The following is a 20,349-nucleotide window of genomic DNA, read 5'->3' as shown; positions in this document are numbered from 1 at the left end:
GCTTTTATAATTGTCATTTGTGTACCAAAGATAGCGTCAGCAGCCTGCCTTCTAGGCCATTGATCAGTATTTCCGCAGAATACTGTAAAAACTGCATTGTGACCATTAGCAAAGACAAGTTGTTTCAAATTAAATGTTGTAAATCTAGAGGTTTGCAATCTATGCCCATCACCAACGCTTCGAGGCTGCTGACTAATGCCTGGATTTTCCATTGTAAGATGGCATGTGTTTAACATCAGGCAGCCTGTTTATTCTGCCCTGCCTTTACACAACTGACACTGCAGGTAAAAGTTATTCCTGAAAACTGCATCAGTAGGAAAGTGTGATCTAGAAACGCCACCTGCTGTCTCCTGGACCACTGTTCCAAAAAGCTGCTGAAGTGCAAGGACAGGCACAAATCACATATTTCATTTTATCGTAGGAAGAATATTTGCATATGATAAACAGCAATCCCTTCCCACACAACAGTACCCAAAAGAGCCCTCAGATCCTCATCTGAGCTACTTACTACATAAAACTTTAAGCAGCATTTCCTACAGAAGTCTCTTGCAGTGAAACCTATAAAAAATTGAAGTGATAATATGCAAATGCCTTGTTTTATCCAGATTGTTCACCAAAAAAACCCACAAACTTATCAAAACCCAAACACCACCACAAAACAACCCAACTTTATTAACTGAATTTCACAGTGTTGGTTTCTTTTTAATTTCAAGGTTCATTCTTGATTAAAACTCCATATAAACAATTATTCCACTGGTTGCAATAACATACTGCACATCCTTTTCTCTAGGGCTGTTTCCAAGCAATGGTTTCTAGTAACTCAGCCCTTGACATTTCACCCACTCTGACCCAGCAAACTCCCTAAGCATTTCCTTAACTTCAGAAAAGTTCGGTTTCCTGATCATGGGAAACCAGAAGTCAATCACACCTACATACACTAAACTAAGCACGTGGCTAACAACTTTTCTGCACACAAGTCAGTGTGCTCAGGACTTTGATGCACCAAAAAGGTAAATTCAAATTCAAATCCAAGCTTTCATGATTAACAAGCCTATGTGCAACTTTTATGAAACAAATCGGACTCTGTTTGAAATCAGTTGCATAAATATTAGCTCCTTCTTTTTTTCCTAAGGGAGGATGTTACCAATCTTCTACATTACTTCCAGAACAACCTTCAATGTTCTAATGTCTAATTGCCTGGGTTTTGTGTATGTTCCTTTGAACCTACCCTTTAATCTCTCTTGAGTCTCTTGAAATACCTTTTCCTCCTGAGGTATTGTTAGTTAATTAAGGGCATACCCCTTCTCTTTCAAGACAAAGAAATGGTGTTCTCATTATTGACTTAGCAGTTAGCTTGAGTAAATCAGCCACAAGAAAACAGGTAGTCAAGAGAACAAGGAATGGGAATCATCAGCTATATTGACAATTGTAACATAAGTTGTCATTACTCCAGTTGCAGGTAGGCCTCATTCAGGAACTTAACCAATTCAGATTAAACCAAACAAACACGTGCATCTCACTCCTAGTATGAACCAACTTCTTGCAATCAATACAAGTCTGAAATCACCAGATAAGGAAATTAAATAGAATTGTCCCTATATATTTGCTATATAACAGGCTACTTGAGTCAAACTGTCTTCTACGGCCTACAAAAATGTAGTTTTACATCAAACATTTTTCCTGGTAGTACTGACAGACTAAACTGAAGACTAGTTCACTCCTTTAATATCTTTGAAACTAGATCTTGCCACACTAGAAGCAGCCTTTACAAATCCTGTATCAAATTTATTTGTGGAGAAAAGACTAGGAGCTACTTAAGGGTTCATAAAGAATTTCCAACTACAGGAAAAGAAAATGGTTAAAAACCTGTACTCCTGAATTATGTGTGAAATTACATGCTACACAATATTACAGAACAAGTAATTAGCTGCTATGCTAATGCATGTAGTACTTTAACCTATGCAACCACTCATAAAAAGTGTGCACAGATTTCCCAAAAATGTGACACAAACTTAATCATAGAACCACAGAATGGTTTGGGTCTGAAAGGGCCTTAAAGATCCACTTCCAACTAAAACTTGTATGAAATTCCATCTGCTGGGTAACAGTTTTATGCATTTTAGTATTAACATGATGCATTGGTGACAGAAGTTAAAACATTAGAGCTTTAGAAAGAAGCCGCCAATCTGCTCTAGCTACTTCTGCTTTGATGGCTAAAGATGTGCTTCTGCATGGATGGGTTCTTGTTTCATCACAGTGACTCACTGGCTTCAGTAGTTTCATATAGCACATATAGATTCATTCACATAAAGAATTCTGTGAGTTCTGACGTTTGCTTGAGCTGGGAGAGGCAAAATAAAAACAAAAAATAACAAAAGCTAAAGGATAGATAATGCAGCCCAAAAACTGGAGAGTATCAAGCTGGCCTCCACCTAGTCTTGTGCTCACAAGATTATTAAGTTCTGTACCAACAGGCCCATCACTTCACAACCAAAAGGACCTGAGTGTCAGCCAAGGTATAGCTGTTTCCAATTCCTTCTATACCAGTTAGTGAATACGAACAGATTTTTGGATATACAGGACTCACAGTTACAAACAGCTTTTTCTTACTAAAATCATATTTGGCCTGGAGTCATAAAACCTGGGTCAATGAGAATTTTCTTTGTACTGTTTTTATGATCACTTACTTCACATGAGAGTGAATTATGCAGATTGATAACATAATTCTGGTCTACGAAAGGGATTGTACTTGCTCTAAGAAACTTGGTAGAATTTAGTTGCAAATTTGAATCAACATCTGTTTATCTAGGGTGGCTTAATATCAGAAAAAGGAAGCAACATGGAGAGCCGCTCACTCTCAGACTCTGACTTTTGTTCCCAGTGTCCTTCAAGTGAGAAAAAAATCAGCTGGTTGCCATGCTACCTCCCATTGCATTTCTGTAATCCCAACTGTTATGAAAAAACATGCTAATATACTACTTCCAAAGAAAATTGTATCAATGGGAACAAAAGTAACTTGCTCTCCTCTCATGCTCTTGAGATATAAAGAATTTGAATAAACAGAGAAAGAAAGCATTTCCATACTCTTTTATTGTTTGATGAAGACTGAATTTCTTCTCATAAACCATAGAAGTCAGGTCAGATAAAAATACTAATTTGTGCATCTCCACAAGGACCTTTAGCATAGAAAATCCTGATTTAAGTGCCTGATGAAAACCTTCAAACCATTCTATTACCCATTTCTGAACTATGAACAAATATCTACCATCATGGCTTGTTTTTAGCATCAAAACCAAACCGCAAAAGCTACATGATCTGTATTTGAAATGCCACTTCCCACAAAAAAACTTAATTGCTCATTGTGGAGGAGGAGAGAAGACATTTTATTAGAACTTGGCATCTAAGAGGTGCTAGCAGCAGTTCAGTTTGCCATCAAATTTATAACTATTCCAACAACAGATTTGACCGAAGCGCTTTAGCAGCCTGATAGCCTACTTGCTTCTGATTTAAAAGCTTTGCAGGAATCTTCTTTGAACTAGGAATCTGGAAGAGCATATCTTCCAACGTGCACGTGGTTATCTGTCCTGAAGCTTGCAGTTTTGTGTAAACATGTTCTAACGTGGCAGAAAGGTTGGGGTTTTCTTCCATCTTTTCCCTGACTGTAGCCAGCTAAAGAGGAGAAAATGCCAGACTGTTACAGTTCAGCAAGGGAGTATGTCATTCAATCACCATAATGAAGAGAAGCAATCACTCAAGGAAAAAAATAGTGCACAAGATATGTGGCTAATGTCATGACTCATGAGAAAATTTTAAGCAGCACACATTATATAATACATCACTAGGCAACGGTGGAAATGCACTGGACATCAACTAGAAAAAGTTTATTAGATTTAAAATTCCCTTAAAGTCCTATTTTAATCCTAGTACAAACTAACACAATTATTTTTCTACTTAAACCCAGGAAACATAATTGCTTCCTGGAATATACTTTCCAGATCAGCACAATTCTAATTATTATTATGTATCACACTAAATGTATAGTACAGTAGAAATCAATAAAGTCAGACCATAGAACATTGTCAGGTTCTGTTCACCACAAGTCAGAGTATGAGCTCAGGTATAAGCAAATCTCTTACAAATTGTTATTGTTCAATAATCTTTTATAGGAGGAATGGATTAGGACTAATGCTTAGACTTCTTAAGGACTGTTTGAAATTGCCAGACAAAATTAAAGCACAATATGGTCACATGCAACATTTGTTGCAATGGATTTACAAGATGAGATGCTGCTTAACAAACATCCTTTCAACACAGCAGTTAATATACATGGGCTATGTTTTGAAAGGTATGCCCCTCTTCTACCTAGCACTTGTTATTTTAAGCAACAGTTACTGATTTTGTTTAATAGGTAGCAGTGAAAAGGTAAATATTTAATTATTAACACAGTCTTAAAATATCTTGTTCAAAATTAAAACACTAATAAGCTTCAGTAAAAACAGCAGCAACACTGCCATCCTGATGAGGGTATGTATGTGTTCTGAAGGAAGCCTTCTTGGTGATCAATACTGTAAGAGCTATTTTTATAGTAAAAAATACAGTAAAATAGCAAAATCTATTACTTCCTTTATCAAACTTCGCAGTCTACCATCACAGGTCTTTGCAAATATTATCAATCTAGCAATATTGCTGTGATCAGAACTTTATTCTCATTTTTACATCAAATGAAAATAGCATAAAAAGCAAAGCATTAAATTATTTAATGCCACTAGGGAATGCTTCATCTACAATAAGATGAAATCTGAGCCACATGCTTTGTCCAGCACCACAGAAAGCCAGCCAGATACTTTGGCATCTGAATGCATCAGAACCCAAACAACTTCAGTAGGATGAACTCGGGCACCTCAAGTTCTGTAGCTGAACCAGCATGACTGTGGCTCAGCGAGGCACTGTGGACCTCCTCTCCTTAGTGCATACTTACCACCTGCTCAGAAAACTCGATTTTTTTCACAAAGGGAGGTGTATCTACTTCCACTGCTGCCTCTAATGTCTTTATTACTTCTTCTAACAAACCAGATCTGAGCTGGACAAGAACCTTAAAAATAAAAAAAAAACCCACACCACACAAATAATACGTATCAGAATGCAAATCTTAAAAATTGAGAAAGACATGAAGAAAAGCAGGACAAAATACATTTCTAGATGCTGCACTGATAAAAATACATTATGATGAAAAAAGCAGAGGGAATGATCAACTTCTACACAGGTCTGGAGATTTTTGCAGCTGAGACTTGAAAGGAAGGGTGAGTCTAGAGGCAGAGCTCCTCTGATGGAGCTGCATTAGCTGTTCTTGAATAAAGTGGTTTATTCCATAACTTAGAGAGGTCACATACAGGGCACAAGCAGTAAACTTTCTTTCATATTGCAGACAATGCCATTAAAGGCAGAAATTATGTATGTACACATGTGGTTAAGGTTCACAGGGCTGAAGTGGGCAGAGTTAAGGAAGACATTTACTTGGAGCTGTGTGTTTTTTGTAGCGAGAAAGTGAGAAATCACAATGTCATAATTAGAAATTATTCACAGGTCTATACTCGCAGATGTAGGACTGCTCTAATTTCCAACCCACCTATGGTAGGAAGTGATTTGAAAAAACGGGGGTAGTGTGATAACAATTCATTATGCAACGTATGTAATTTACTGAACTAACAGAGCTTGTCTGTAATCTTAAAAACAAGCTGAGCAACAGCACTGATACAAGCCTATGCTACTAAGAATTTGGCCTTCTGTTACTTTGCACACAGTAATTTTTTGTCCAGTACAACATACTTCTTTGCAAGACAAATAAAAAGCAAGCACACTTACTTTAAGATTATTGTATAGTTTGTTCTCTGTTTTCATTACATGGGAGCAATAAAATTTGGCTTTCGCTACATCATTCTAGGAAAGAATTATAAATTAAAAAAATCTGGTTAAACATACGTGATGCTTCCACAATAAAAAAATCAAGAAAAACAGGAGTCTTTGACAACTTTTTAATGAAGCATCTAGAACCCTTTCACCAAGACTTATAGACTCCAAACAGCATCCAGCCTGTAAAAGGAATACCCCACACTAGAGTTCCCATGTCATCTGGCTCTTTAGCACATCAGACAGTACTCTCTGCCTCTGATCAGCAGGGTAAGGAAGTATGTAACCACCACTGAGCATGAGAACATGTTAAAGATAAAAGATGGACACACAGGCTCAGTTTGCACGTCAGAGTACTTCAATCAAGTGCAGCTTATATTAAAATGGGTACTTATCCTGCCCAGCACTTTTAACCTTTCAGACATACACATTTACAGTACTGTATCTAAAATCAAATGATTTGTATAGACAGTAAATGTTACACTGACATTTACTAGACTGACCACTGTTACTTAGGATGAAGAAACACATTACAACAAGATATCATGCAGCTTAAGGAATAGTTAAGTGTAATGTGGAGCACTACTCTGTTTGCAAAACAAGAATTTTAACTTTTTTTACATAAAGCAACAGCAACAAGGATATTTCATGTTGTCTCAGAGACAAGAAATCTTGTTTTTTAACCTCAATGACAATGAAAAGTACTGTCAAGCCATCATGCACAAGAATAAATTAACTTAAATGCCCGTCTTGTTTAGTGTATCTGCTCATAAAGACAGTGCAAAAAAGACCACAGAGCACATAAGTAAATTTAAACAATTCTATGCCATTCATTCAAACCTGTGAACAACACCAAATTGTTAGTTTTCACAGTGCCTCTGCCCTCTGTTAAGACATGAGACAGAGAGGGTCCAGAATTTCCTCAAGCTGTATACACAAATTAATGGCAGAAGACATACTAGATTTGAGAATTTCCTGATTGTTATTCTTCTGCTCAGTCTTTCACTCTATACTGCCTCAGAGTTTCTTCATATCAGTGCTTAGGCACAAGAGGTGTATGAAAACCTTCCCCTGAAGAAACACATTCTGGAGAAAGACAGGCCATCTCATCATAGCCTTTGAGTTTGCCTCCCTAAAGATAAGCTTTTCAAAGAGCTGATGTGCAAACAAATTACAGCAGTATCTGCAGGATTGGACATGGTTTCATCTAACCTGTCAGCCCAACTCTCTTTCATTCCTTAAAACTATTCCATATGGCATTGTCACTAGCACAAAATACCTGTGCATTAAACTCAAGACATATATTTATTTTTTTTTTCAGAATTTCCACATTAGCTTTGTGTAGGAGTTGTCCATAATCCTACTCCTTTCAGAGCTTAAAAGTTCTAGTACTTGAAGTTATTACATAAATCAGTTACACTTCCTCTTTGTTAGGTTCCTTTCACTGACTAGCTTACTACAACAAAACTATAGAGATTCAGGTACAAATCAAAACAAAAGGTACTCACCTGCTTCAGAGCAGTTGCCACAGCAAAGCAGAACACTCGTGGTGGTAACGTATCACCTTTCAGCTGTGCTTCTTCAAGCAGCTTTTCAGAGATTTTACAAGACTCCAGGCTGTCCTGCATAGAAATTTCAAACCTAAGTTGCATTTGTTATTCTTGTGACCTGAAAGGACTGTAGGCAACTGCTATCACATTCAGAAGGCATTGAGGATTCAACATACTGTAAGATCAGCAAGACAATCTACATCTGAACCCAACCAAGCAGATTTTGGGCAGCACTTCTTGAAAAACACAACATCAAAATATGATATTCACAACTACAGAGTTCAGAAGAAGACAAAAATAAATTCCATCATTTTAACAGCTATGTCGTGTCCTGACTGTTTTGGCTTCTACAAGAGATAAAACAACCCCAGCAGTGTGCTAAAACCAACAGGCACTTTCCTTTCCACTTTCCAATCATTCCCAAATCAGGAAGAAGGGCTTTTTGGTCCTTAATTTATTCTGAAAGCTATATTAGATAGAAAACATTGATTTTCATAAACTAAGCATTGAACTATTCAGCACCATCACAATAAACAAATCTGTATATGTGCAAATTTAAGCATTCAGGAGTTTTTATCTTCTCATATGGATTAAATCTTGCAAGATCGTTCCAAAGTATATATTCTAATATGGTAGGTTAAACATTTGCCCAATCCAACGGGGAAAGCCCACACTATTGCTGAGACTCTTTTCAATAGGAGTCTATAGTAAAAACACAATGAGTTTACCTGTGTGTTATCTCGCAAACCATCAACTCACAAATACTATGCTCCTCACACTGGAAATGATGAGTAGAGCTCACTGGACTCCAAGCAAAATAATACCTGCCAAACTTAAAAGCTGGCAGAAGGAAGGTTTGTTACAACTAGAACCACCAACACAGATTAAAGCCTTCATATTCCTTTGTAGTAGTCAGTGTTGATTCCTATTCCTCCTTCTCCACGTGCCATTCCTTCACAATACTGGCTATGATTTAAGGGACAGGGTCATCATTTGGGTGTTTTAAGGAGTGCAGAATTGTCTCCATAGCTTGTGAAAATACCTTTTAAACTACATGAGAAACCTGCAATTTAAAATATATTCTTTGAAAATTTAGAAACATTCTGACCATCATAAGGTTGACTATTACATAAATATTTCGTTGGCACTGAAAGGCCTACAAGACCTTTCCTGCACTGAAAGGAACATCTGTTACCTTAGAGGACAGCAGTGCCTTACAATGATTTAAAACATTCTGTTAAGTGTTTTGGAGGTCAACTTCTCCACAAAGATTAAACATTAATTCCTTTGTTTATCCACTAGCAATAATCTGAGCTTTAAGCCTTGTGCATTTTTCTGTACTGGTCACTGCCATTGTCATTCGGAAGAAACCAAGAATTAACTTCGTAAAAGTCCAGCACTGCTCTTAATGATACCAGCTCCATTACTTCCAGTATTCATCTAACGTATCTTGAAGATATTTTCCTTCAAGACTTTTTCTGAATTTTCATATATTGCATCACAAGCAAAAACACTTAGGAGCTTCATGGTTTCTCCTCTCACCACTAGCAGCTGAATCAACAGATTAAGCTTTTGAAGAGCTCCATCTAATCCTCTTTAGTGCATAAAGGGTTACTACAGCTTATTCCCTTATTGATAGTATTTTATCTTAATGAAAAAAACCAAAACAACCCACAAATTTATTGTGGCTGTTAAAGCAACTCGGTGACAGTTTAGAATAATCTCCCCTTTATTTCTATCAATTGACTAAAGAAGTAATGATGAGCCAGATACTCTACTGAAAACACAGATAGGGACAGAAGCAGTGAAAAAGAGAAGTCTTTTTCTGCTGCACATGCCATGGATCCAAGCCATCTGACAGCAGGCCATGGAAAGAATCATGTAAAGATTTTAGGGAAGACACTACAGCAGAGGGTGTAAAGGATACCTCAGAGAAACACAGAGGGTTTCTTTGAAAGCCTCTACCTAAACAGACAGAGTACAAACCAAGGAGTAACCTTGAAGTGGTAAATATCGCCTAAGGGGATGCTAGTAGCAAACATCATCTTATAAACTTGGGTTGTAGTATAGTGTCAGTCTTTGTAAAAGTATAACTCTCTAAAAAAGGTGCCTTCTTTACAGAACTGGTAACATGCCTAAACTGACTGTAACCATCAATCTTCAGCTGTTTTTAACAGCAGACAACTTCAATAGCTCTTTCTCAGCTGTCTACTGTCCCACTCTCCAAACACCAAAGCCACATGGCTATTTCTGTTTCCACTGACCTAAAGACAGCCCTGATTCATTAGAACTGAGAATTTCAGAAGCACCACACAGATAACTGCTGAGCTACTATTTTAGACAAACTCCTTTTTACCACATAGGTGCTCAGTTTCATTGTATGGATAACTGAGAAACCACAGGAAGTTTACCCCAGTGGTACAATTTTTCCTCAGCTAGTGCTTTTCTTCCTAAAAACATGGGGAAACTGAAGAAGTTTCCTACAGAGATTGGGAAGGGCTTAAGTTAATATCTCAAATTGCAAACTGATTTGAATCTGGAGAGGAAGATTCTAAGGAAACACTTGTAGAACCTATCTAGCCTACTTTCTTACTGTGTTCATGCTCTTTTTCTCTAAGCTAAAAATACAGTTAAGGTCATGGGTCAGCCTGTCTCTCACTGGAGGTCTTCATTTAGGCTTCTTTTCTTCACTCAGCTGCCCATTTTTGTCAGGTGTGCAGGAACTGATTAACTTTGAGAACTCTAATTCTTGTCAAATCTGGGTACAATTACAGAAATGGTTCAAGGTTACTTTGACAAGGGGGTGAGAAATGGATGGCAGATAATCTGACAATCAGAACATGTCATATATGCCTTGTCTCTTAAGGAAGTCAGACCATAAAATCAATATTGAGGCTCAAGCACAGAGCATAGTCCGAAGAGATATGCAGATCCCAGAGAAAGAATACTATCAGCTAATCAAAGGCTTTATCAGATTTGATCCTTAGTGTTTAGTCCACATAATTTTTTAGAGATTTGGTTTGTGACTTTCATTTGTGTGGGAAGCTGCATAGGTGCAACATGCTATGCACAATGAATCAATTTCAGACTTAAGTACATATAAAATGCTTGCACTAGAAAAGAAATCATACTGGGAACATATAGAAATTCTAAAATTAAAAAAAAAGGAAGACACAAAGAAGACGTTTCAAATACTTTTTCATCATGTAAATTGAAAATACTTACCAGTTTGTAGCATATTGCAAACGCTAGTAGATAAGTTTCTTTGTTGAAAGGTATACGCTGTTTCTTCATTTCTACCAGTACTTCCAAAGCACCTATGAAAAATGCATCAGTGTTACTGACTTCACACATTTCAGGCTGTATATTAAGTAACTGAAGAAAAAAAAAATATCAACTTCATCTGACTATTTCAAAATACGAATGCAAACTAAAATCTGTTATTTTTTAAAAAAATAATACATGTCAAAAAGTTTAATTTAGGCTCAGTTGGATGTAAATATTTCTTCCCAGCAAGGAGGTTTTCAATCTACATTAGCAGCTAGCTTTACCGTTCCATTATTTTCATACAAATTCTAGACACTTGATAAAGCCACCCACATTCTTCCCAATAGCACAGAAAGTAAGCCTTTTAAACACATGATCAAATCCTTCACTATTTTAGGCAAACTACCTAGCAGCTCCTCAATAATGTACATATTCCACTACACCACAGCACTGCATTCAGGTGGTGATTTAGTAATTTTTACAGTGGCTCAGTCTCAACTTTCAGGACAACTGAACTTAGATTGCCAAACATCAAGAGACCAAGCACTGTGTGTTACACAAATTTGAAATAAAGTGATCTGATTGAAAAGCTTACTCCATATTCAATTTAATATTTTCTCACGGAAATCCTTTTCACTCAGACCTGATGATTCCCCCTTATCCTTACAAAGGGCCAAACTGATTTGAAGCATTTGACTTAAATATTGCAGTAACCACTCCATGTGGGTACAACAGTAAGACAAACGTAGAGAAAACCATGGTCTGATTTTGTTATCAAAAGAAAAAATAGTATTCTTCCCTATCTAACAAAAATGCGGAACTGCCAAAAAAACTCTTGAAGAACTTGCTGTTCCAAAACCCAGATAAAACAAACTTTGAACACAGAAAATAAAAAGCTGTGGGAAATTACAAATTAGAGAAGTTAAGCCTTTAGAGAAGGAGGTTTAGGAAACAAGACCGCCCTGAATAACCACAATTCTGTGCAAATGAGAATGGTAAGAATACCATTTGAAGTGTGAAACAAATACAGCTTTCCATTTTTATTACACACTACAGTTCAGCTCATTCATGTCTATACTGATTGACATGATATTTGGCCTTCTGAAACCAGTCAGCACTATTCATTAAAAATGTATATATATTAATAGACACACTCACCTACAGGGAAAACATCGTCCTCAAAATGCACTTGCCTTAGCTAACACAGTACTTACTTGCAAAGTGGCCCTTTTTAAACAACATAGTCATTAAAATATGGAATGACGTACTCTCTGAGAAAAAGCCACGCAAATTCTGGAGAAGAAACATACAAACAGAGAGGGTGTACAGAAAGCTAGGACAGTCAGCATTCTTGTTGTGCACAGCATTTAACCAGTCTTCCTACTGGAATAAGCTCCATCTTCACAAATTCAACATTCAACTTTCAGGGTTCCCTGACTGTCCCTCTGTCAAGTAACCTCTAAAATACTAGTGACTCAGTATGGTCAAAAGCTCACTAAAATTAAATAGAAATTTCCTAGAGATTCACACTTTTATTGTTTTTTTTTTAATGACAGATTGTGACCTCTAAGTTAATGCAAGCTGAAGTCACTGACCAACGGCAACTCCAAAATCTCAGCAGAAATTCAGCTTACTAACAATATCATTGGGGTAAAGTATCACTACCCTGAAACTGAAAGGATTTTTTTCCTAATCACAATATCAAATGATAAAAAGGTCAGCACAAGGGCTTGAGTGATGACAAGCAAAGTAGCTGAAGAAAGAGCAAGTATGTTTCACATTCTACTTCAATCAAACTGTGTATTGAGAATAGCCAAATAAAATGCCAGGGCTATTAAGTCTACATTTCTGCAGCAGAGTCTGTACTGTAGATTAACATTCATCAGTTGGTAAGTACTGCAAGTGCTGCAAGACCTGTCTTAATGACATAGATCTCAATAAAAAAACCCAACCCAAACCAAAACCTCTTACATATGCCTAATTTAAGAATAGTAGCCTAGACAAGACTCCCATGTTTTTGGCTAGGTATATCTCATGCATTCATAAACTAACAACTTCGAGTTGACTTTCTAATGGCCACCAAGAATTTCTGAAGACACAACACCATTACACAGAATCCTTTTAATTTATTATACACTGTGCATGATTAATATCTTGTCATAACAGCACACATAGGATTTTACAGACGGTAAAAAAACCCAAAGGATTTTACAGATGTTAAAAAACAGAACTCCTTAAGCTTCATCAGCATTAAAATGGCCAGGTCCCTGAGCTGTTGAATACCACACCACCTCTAGAGGGCTTAGAGGGAGTCTGATCAATTTGTTGGTGCAAATAACCCAAGGGATTTCAAAGGACTCTACACAAAAACTGTGGAGAATTCATTTCCAAGAATGATCTAATGCAACATTGGGTGAAGGAAAACATGCATCAGCTGTGTTCATTTCAGGAATTATTTTTTAATCAATACTTTTTAATCAAATGATGCAATTATACAGGTGTACAATACTAAGCAGCATTTAATTTTATTTTAATTAGTGTTTTGCTATTTTTAATACAAAAACATGTAATCTGCATCCTTACATTAATGCCATAGACATTCTTGCTAATGCAACATATATACTTCAACTCTATGACCTCAAACAAGGCTCATATCAATCACTCACATTGGATTAATAAGAACAACAACAATATTTTCAAAATACATAGGGAAATTACCTGATCTTTGATAAGTTCTACTGCAGGTCTTTCAAGGTCCAGTTCATAACATAGCCTCATAAAGAGGGGCCCAAATTTAAAATTATGTAAGGCTTTGATTCCATTCTGTTCATGATACCTGTTGGAAAGATTAAAAAAGTTAATCACACAGTGTGTGGAATTTAATAAGGGAAAACAGCTTGAAAATGACAGACACACACTTCTTTGTCTGCCTCAGCCAAAGACATTTAGATAACAGGAGACTCATTGAAAAATATAGTTTTGATCAAACTAATAAGTTAACAAGTAATATTTAATCTCTTCTATTTCCAGTAATCTGCATTGTATTAATAATAGAATGGGTCTCTGCCACAAAAAGTCCCAGCTACTTTCCCTTCTATTCATAGAGTAATAGCTCACAAACTTGCAGCAGCCTATTCTAGCAACAGTACATGCTAAATTAACTTTTTCTCCCCTACACTAAAAAATAAATAAAAATATAAAGTGTTTCACTTTTTTCTTTATAGTTCCTAAAATGTAACTGCTGCGAAGGCTTTCAAACACAAAACCTCCTGACCTGCCACTGCTGGACCAGACCAGTTTGTATAACCAGGCATGCCCTGGCTGGAAAATGCTACTGAACACACCACTACCTCTCAGCTGAGAGATGAGATTTCTCTGTGGCTCAACATTAATTTTCCATACAGTAGGACACCACATTGCTCTCGTAGTTTGACTCTCCTTTGATCTAAGAGTCAAGGGTTACAAGATCCAAAGTAAATGAAAATACATTCTTAGTTTGAGGGATTAACTATTCATAGAGCCACTGAATTACGACAAGCCCTCAACTGCAGACATAACCTGGGATGATCTAATAAAAGCAAAGAAAAAAATTAAGACAGAAAAGAGCATTACCTGAGTTGTTAAAAATACCTGTAAATAACTTTTCTGGCTAGTTCCACATCAGATGAAGTTTGACATAAATGTAGTAAATTTTTTAATTCATTTCTGAGAATAATTCCATTTTTCTTTAATTTTTCTTTCATACTTTTAAAATATGGATCTGAAAATAAAACACATTATAGCAGCAGTATACAGACAATTCCATTACCTGTGTTGCATGCTTGGTACCTGAAACATGGTGATTCAATGAAGCAGAAAGCTTGGTTTTTTTACCAAGAGTAAGTAATAAAGCTTCTCACAGCTAAGCATGCCCAGATGTCCCCATGAAGTCAAGTATTGTGAACTTAATTTCATTGTGCATGTTATAGAATTCATCATGTAATACAAAAATTTTAAAGAGGAAGGAAATTTTTCTAAGTGACATTTTCTGCCCTAAGTTCTTTCTTGAAAAGCAAACAAGCAAACAAACCCAAACCCACTCAGCATTCAAATGAGCATAACAACTTCTACTCAACATTGTTACTACAGAGGATTTAAATTCCTTCTCAACTGATGCAAACACAGTGTCTCATACATAGTTTATGTATTTCTGTACATAGCCATAAACTTGAAGTTGTTTCCCTTCCCCCCGCAAAAAGAAGTGTCTCTATCCATCACATTTTCCTATGACAAAGCAAGGACAAAGATGAGTCCTTCAGTTGGTAACCTCAGGGCTCTGATTCAGACATGCACAACATTAAAATCACACATACCACCTGGCAGCCCCATTCCTCTAATGGTGCTGCTCATCACCTTGGGAAGGAAAGTGAACTTTTTTGTAGCACTTACTGGTCACTGCTGTTTCCACGCTAGTAACCTACATAACAGGTGCAAAGTAAGCACCTCAGAGAACAACGTATTCAGCTACTGAATGTATTATCTGTTGCTACATGCAAATACAAGTCCTCACTCTTACTCAAGACTGAGATGCAGAGCTGAATCCTGTGAAGTCACAAGAATGTACATGTAAGTATCAACGTATAATGGTTGTGGTGTGTTCAAAGGTGCGCAGAGACTTAAAAAACACATGGGATCTAAACTGTATTTGTAATGAACACATAATAGTTATTGTAACTGTTGTAGGTAATTGTTTGCTGTAATAAATTATAGTTGCATTATAAATACAGTAAATATTAGCTATTATATATTCTGTATAACAGAACAGTTATTACTGGGTTTTCCATTTCTAAAACAGGTTTATTCCTGGTGCTAATTACTTTCTGTCTTTCAAGTATTAGACTAAACACTGAGTCCATAAACCATGCACACATACACACAAATAGGTACTTAGAATATTGTTTTCATCTTCTCTACTACTTGTACAAAACTAAAAGGTCAACTGTTAAAGCCAAATATTTGGCTTCTACAAACCTGCAAGAGTGATTGACCTATAGCAATAAATCCAATGCATCTCAAGTACAGGATAAACAATCCCCAATTTGAGTATGTCATCATCATAGCAAAATACAAGAATATTACAATTTGCCACTGACCAACTGTACTTTCGACTTTACTTCCATCTCTGTCCTAGAAGACTGGTTTATAAAAATTTGATTATTTGTCTCATCCTTGTCACGCTAAAAAAATTAGCTGTATCCTTTGGACCAATTGTCAACTTGTATCACTAGAACTCCTGCACATGATTAAACAGGTGCTGGAAATTCAGTTTTACCTAACTTTTCTTAAATAGCCAGATTTATGTTTATACTTATGTTCCTTAAAGAAAGGAATTTGTATACACTTTAAAAGCATGACAAAATACCCATCTGAAAAAATCCACCGATCATGCTTCTTCGCTATTTGGAAAATCTGAACTTGTTTTTCATATTCTGAATACTCAATTGTCATCTGGAACTAGGTACAACTGAGAATTCATACTAGATAAAAGGAAAAGGATCTAAAAGAATAAGCTAATTAAATTTACTTGTGGATTAAAAGAGAATTACTGGCATACGCCTTCTCTGAATAGTTAAATAGCTGTTAGGCTTTGTATTAACTTTCTCTGCTGCTGAAATACTTGAAGCAAGACTTGTAGACTTTTCTATTCCTATCCTATCCTATCCTATCCTATCCTATCCTATCCTATCCTATCCTATCCTATCCTATCCTATCCTATCCTATCCTATCCTATCCTATCCTATCCTATCCTACCCTACCCTACCCTATCCAGCATTTCCTATTAGGCTATCTCACAAAACTGAAAAGCAAGGACACAAACATTTCAAATCTTATGTAAACACCTTGAATACTTGAAAGCTTCTCCACATTTTCCAACACAGCATAATTAATATTGTTTCATTCTGTAATACCTCAGACTTCCAACAATTTTAGCTACAAAAATTTCCTAGGGGAAAACATAAGCTGTTACTTTAAATGGGGTCAATTGATGTCACATTATAATGATTTTGACCATCTTATTTCCTAGGGTTCACACTAAAATTGAGAATGGCCTTGAGAATGGCCATTACAAAATAAATACTAATACCTTTGTTGCCATGAACTTCATTTCTAATTGCCACTTTCATCTGCTGAAATTCTTGTAACTTGATATCGTCTTCTGTTAGCAGATACCGCTTTCCTACCACAAGAAAAAGAGGAAGGCTGAGTTTTACATCACACCGTCTGTTTTAACACCATTTATCTTTGCATTTATGAATTACTGTTAACTACTGTGTGATGTCAGACCACCGACAGCATGACACTAAAAAAAATGCTGCAAAACTTCCTCACATCACTGACAAAAGAAGCCAAACACCACGTCACAGCTTTCCAGAGTTAATGTATACAAGGATAAAGAAGTATAAATTTACTGGATCTGCAAAAGAAAGAGATGCCATTCCTCTCCATGTAGCCAGGGTACAAGAGGGTTCTGCACAAGAATAAGATCTTTCTCCCCTTTCATTCTTTTATAATGATTTGTTTTGTCATTTCTTTCTTCACTAGTGGCACAGCTTCCTTTCCTCACACATCCCTGCTATTGTAGAATGCATTGTTTTGGAAGATCAAAATGTGTTTGCAGGAAGGCAAAAGGACAAAACACAAAGCTTATTATTTTTGACACTCAGGAGACTTAAGTGAAGTTCTGCCCCAGCACAGACATCAGAGATAACACAGTCATAAAGTATAGACTCAAAATTAACTTTGGGTGCCGACCTCAACTGTATTGTGTTGTAAGCTTCTTTATCAAGAGCATCGTGCAAGTGCTATTTATGTAGCTTTTGCTGTCACAAAACCAGCTCTCCATTACATTTTATGTGCAACAAATGACGTTGTAACAGAGACTCGCTGTAATAACTAACACTGACATAATCTAATCCATTAAGTTTTTGGCTTCTTAAATTATTCTAATCATGAAGGGACAAGAGCAAGTATTGACTTTAGTTAGGCTATTTATTCTGCATTTTTCTAGCAAAATGTAACTGGCTGTGCAAATAAATACACTTGTTTTCTATGCAAGTGAAACATGCTAAAGACAGACTTTGTAAAATCTGAAGAAAAAGTCCATAAAATGCCATCTTTAGCCATTAAATTTAATGGAAATCGTTCCAATGTGTAAAAAAATACACTTTATCCACCATGAAATTGTCCTGGATTACCCTGCCATTTATTTCACACAGACTTTGTCAGTTGGTCTAACACCAAAAGACCATCCCTGCCCTGGGCCTCTCCATAGTTGATGCAAGAAATATACCAGTGCCTGGGTTGGACAGGCACACTGCATCGCATGGACACTCAGTGGTGACAGGTAGTGTTAGCTGAGAGCTTGGAGCAGTAGAATTTTGCGATTCGTTAATTCAATTTGCTGAATTCTACTGCTTCCCTAAATTCACAGCTTAGTTTTATAGAAAGAACGCAGTGCAAAACCAAATAACAGACCCTCCAAGGAAAAAGGAGGGAGATGGATACAATGGCTGGAATGCGCATGTTCAGCAGACCATCCCAGAGAACTTAGCCAGCCAGCATGCATTACCTCAGGTGTACTGTAACCCTTTAAAAGGAATGCCAGTGATGAACGGAGAGTAGACCATCATGCACGGGGTAAACTTCACAGCTCTAAAGAATCTAACAGAGCTGTAAACTGAGTGAAACCTCCACCGACATTAGTGCAGCAGGCTAGGAGTGAAGACGGGGCCTTAACCATGGAGCTCTCTGCCACACATACCCCCTTTCCTTGCGCTCCCTGCTTTGCTCCCTGGGTGAGGGAGCACCTTTGAAAGGTGGTAGTACTGGTGACAACCAGCAGACACGGCCCAGCAGGTGGATAACGTCACCAACCTCCTAGAACAAACATACGTTTATGAAGCTCTGTGTTCATTGTTTTTTTTAATGGCTTGGACGCAGCAACAAGCTTGGCGATAGCCTGTACAGGTTTGCATCCATACATAATAAAGATTTCTTAGAGTAATACCTATCCTTGTATGCTTGAATTGCGTAAATCAAAGGAGTACTTTGTAACTAGAAAGCCAGAATCCACCAGCTGGAGAGCAACCTTGAAGAGGGGACGTGTTGCACAATATCACTTTAACCACGCATGCTCAACAAGCGAGCTGGACAAAAATATACTTGGAAGCAATTCCTGAATGCCACTAGAGAGACCCCACTAGCAGAAATGCCAAGCATAATGAGTGTGCCTTTATTAAGATTAGTTTCGAGAAATAGCATGGAATACATAAAGCCTTTCCGAGTAATAAGATACATATTGAAGGAAGGAATGAATAATTAATAAGAATAATAAGAATCAAATCTTGGCCAGCTTGCAGTAAGAAAGAATGTGATTATAACAGGAGTTTAGCTTGTTTACTAGTTGAAACAAGGACAGTCCCCCAGTAGGAACACACCTGAGCTCACCAAGAGGACACAGTGAGGAAGGAGATAAGATAGAGCCCATCAGAGGATTCTCAAGACACAAAAGAATTGTTATCTACATTCGAGAGTGGGTGATATGATAACACATTAGGTGAAATTGTGAGACCTAATCAATGTTTTGCTGCAGCTGGTTTGTATGTTTAATTATCTCATCATATAAATGTGTCTTGTAAGATGTAACTGTTTTGGATTAAGAGATAACCTGTCTTAGGGCTGTGAGAATTTACTAATATGCTTAGTTGTCTTGTAAGATCCAGCTGTTGTAGGTCAGGAGATAACCTGAAGGGAGTCTCCAGACGCGGCTGAATAATCTAAAAAATAATGAACATTCTTTGAGGATTTATACGGTTCTTTGTCTAAAACTAGTATATACCCATTGCTTTTATAAAATGTCGTGCCTTTTTTAGAAGGGCATCCAATTCAGTGCTGAATTGTAAAATAAAAACATTATTGCCTCTGCTTCAAAGACTCCGTCCTTTTCAACATTTTACCAGTGAACGTTTCTCACAAAATGATTCCCTGCGTGTCTGGCGTCGTATTATGTATTACAGCAATACCTGCTTAACAATCAAATTAGCACTGATTATTGAATTTGGCCTTTTTTCGCGGCATCGATGTTTATGGAAGGAGAAGATAAAAAGCTCTGCCACCGCCATCTGGGTGCGCGTGTCTTGGGGGCAGCCGATGCCCCGCGCACCCAGTGCTGAATTATAAAACGCCCGCGTTTTAGAACTCCAGAAAGCCTTAGAGTTTTACTTCGACCGATGTTTCCGATGGCATAAACCCAGTGATGTCGCTGCCGGCCCTCCCCCACGGCGGGGGTCCCCGCGCTCCGAACTACAACTCCCATCAGCCACGCGGCCGGCGGCCGCCGCCGGGCATGCCGGGAAATGTAGTTCTCCGCTCGCCCACCTCTGCCGACGGACAGGGGCAGGCGCAGGCCCGGGCCCCCCACCCGGCGTACCCTCCCTGCCTCCCGCTGTACCTCCGGGGGCGCATCCCCAGCAACCGGGGCCGGGCGGGCGGCGCGCGGAGCGCCGCAGCGCCTCCCGGAGCGCCCGCTGAGAGCCCCCGCCGAGCGCCGCCGTCGCCATCTTACGCGCGGGCGCGGGGGGGGGGG

General features: G+C 37.7%; 1 protein-coding gene across 1 annotated transcript; it reads right to left on the bottom strand.

Annotated features, from left to right (window-relative positions):
* Positions 1–3,359: 3,359 nt before the first annotated feature.
* PTCD2 (pentatricopeptide repeat domain 2) lies at positions 3,360–20,341 on the bottom strand. Its single transcript, XM_054054119.1, has 10 exons — positions 20,215–20,341; positions 16,849–16,941; positions 14,355–14,484; positions 13,443–13,560; positions 11,939–12,017; positions 10,683–10,774; positions 7,416–7,529; positions 5,863–5,937; positions 4,979–5,092; positions 3,360–3,669 (listed from the first exon to the last, which is right to left on the bottom strand). Exons 1-10 carry the CDS (start codon positions 20,321–20,323, stop codon positions 3,445–3,447), a joined length of 1,149 nt encoding a protein of 382 aa, XP_053910094.1. The 5' UTR covers positions 20,324–20,341; the 3' UTR covers positions 3,360–3,444.
* Between the last annotated feature and the right edge of the window lie 8 nt (positions 20,342–20,349).

This window comes from Cuculus canorus, chromosome Z (assembly GCF_017976375.1).
Source record: "Cuculus canorus isolate bCucCan1 chromosome Z, bCucCan1.pri, whole genome shotgun sequence".
In the NCBI taxonomy this organism is placed as follows: domain Eukaryota; kingdom Metazoa; phylum Chordata; class Aves; order Cuculiformes; family Cuculidae; genus Cuculus; species Cuculus canorus.
Note: the sequence above shows the minus strand (reverse complement) of the source record. Positions and strands in the feature narration are given on the sequence as shown.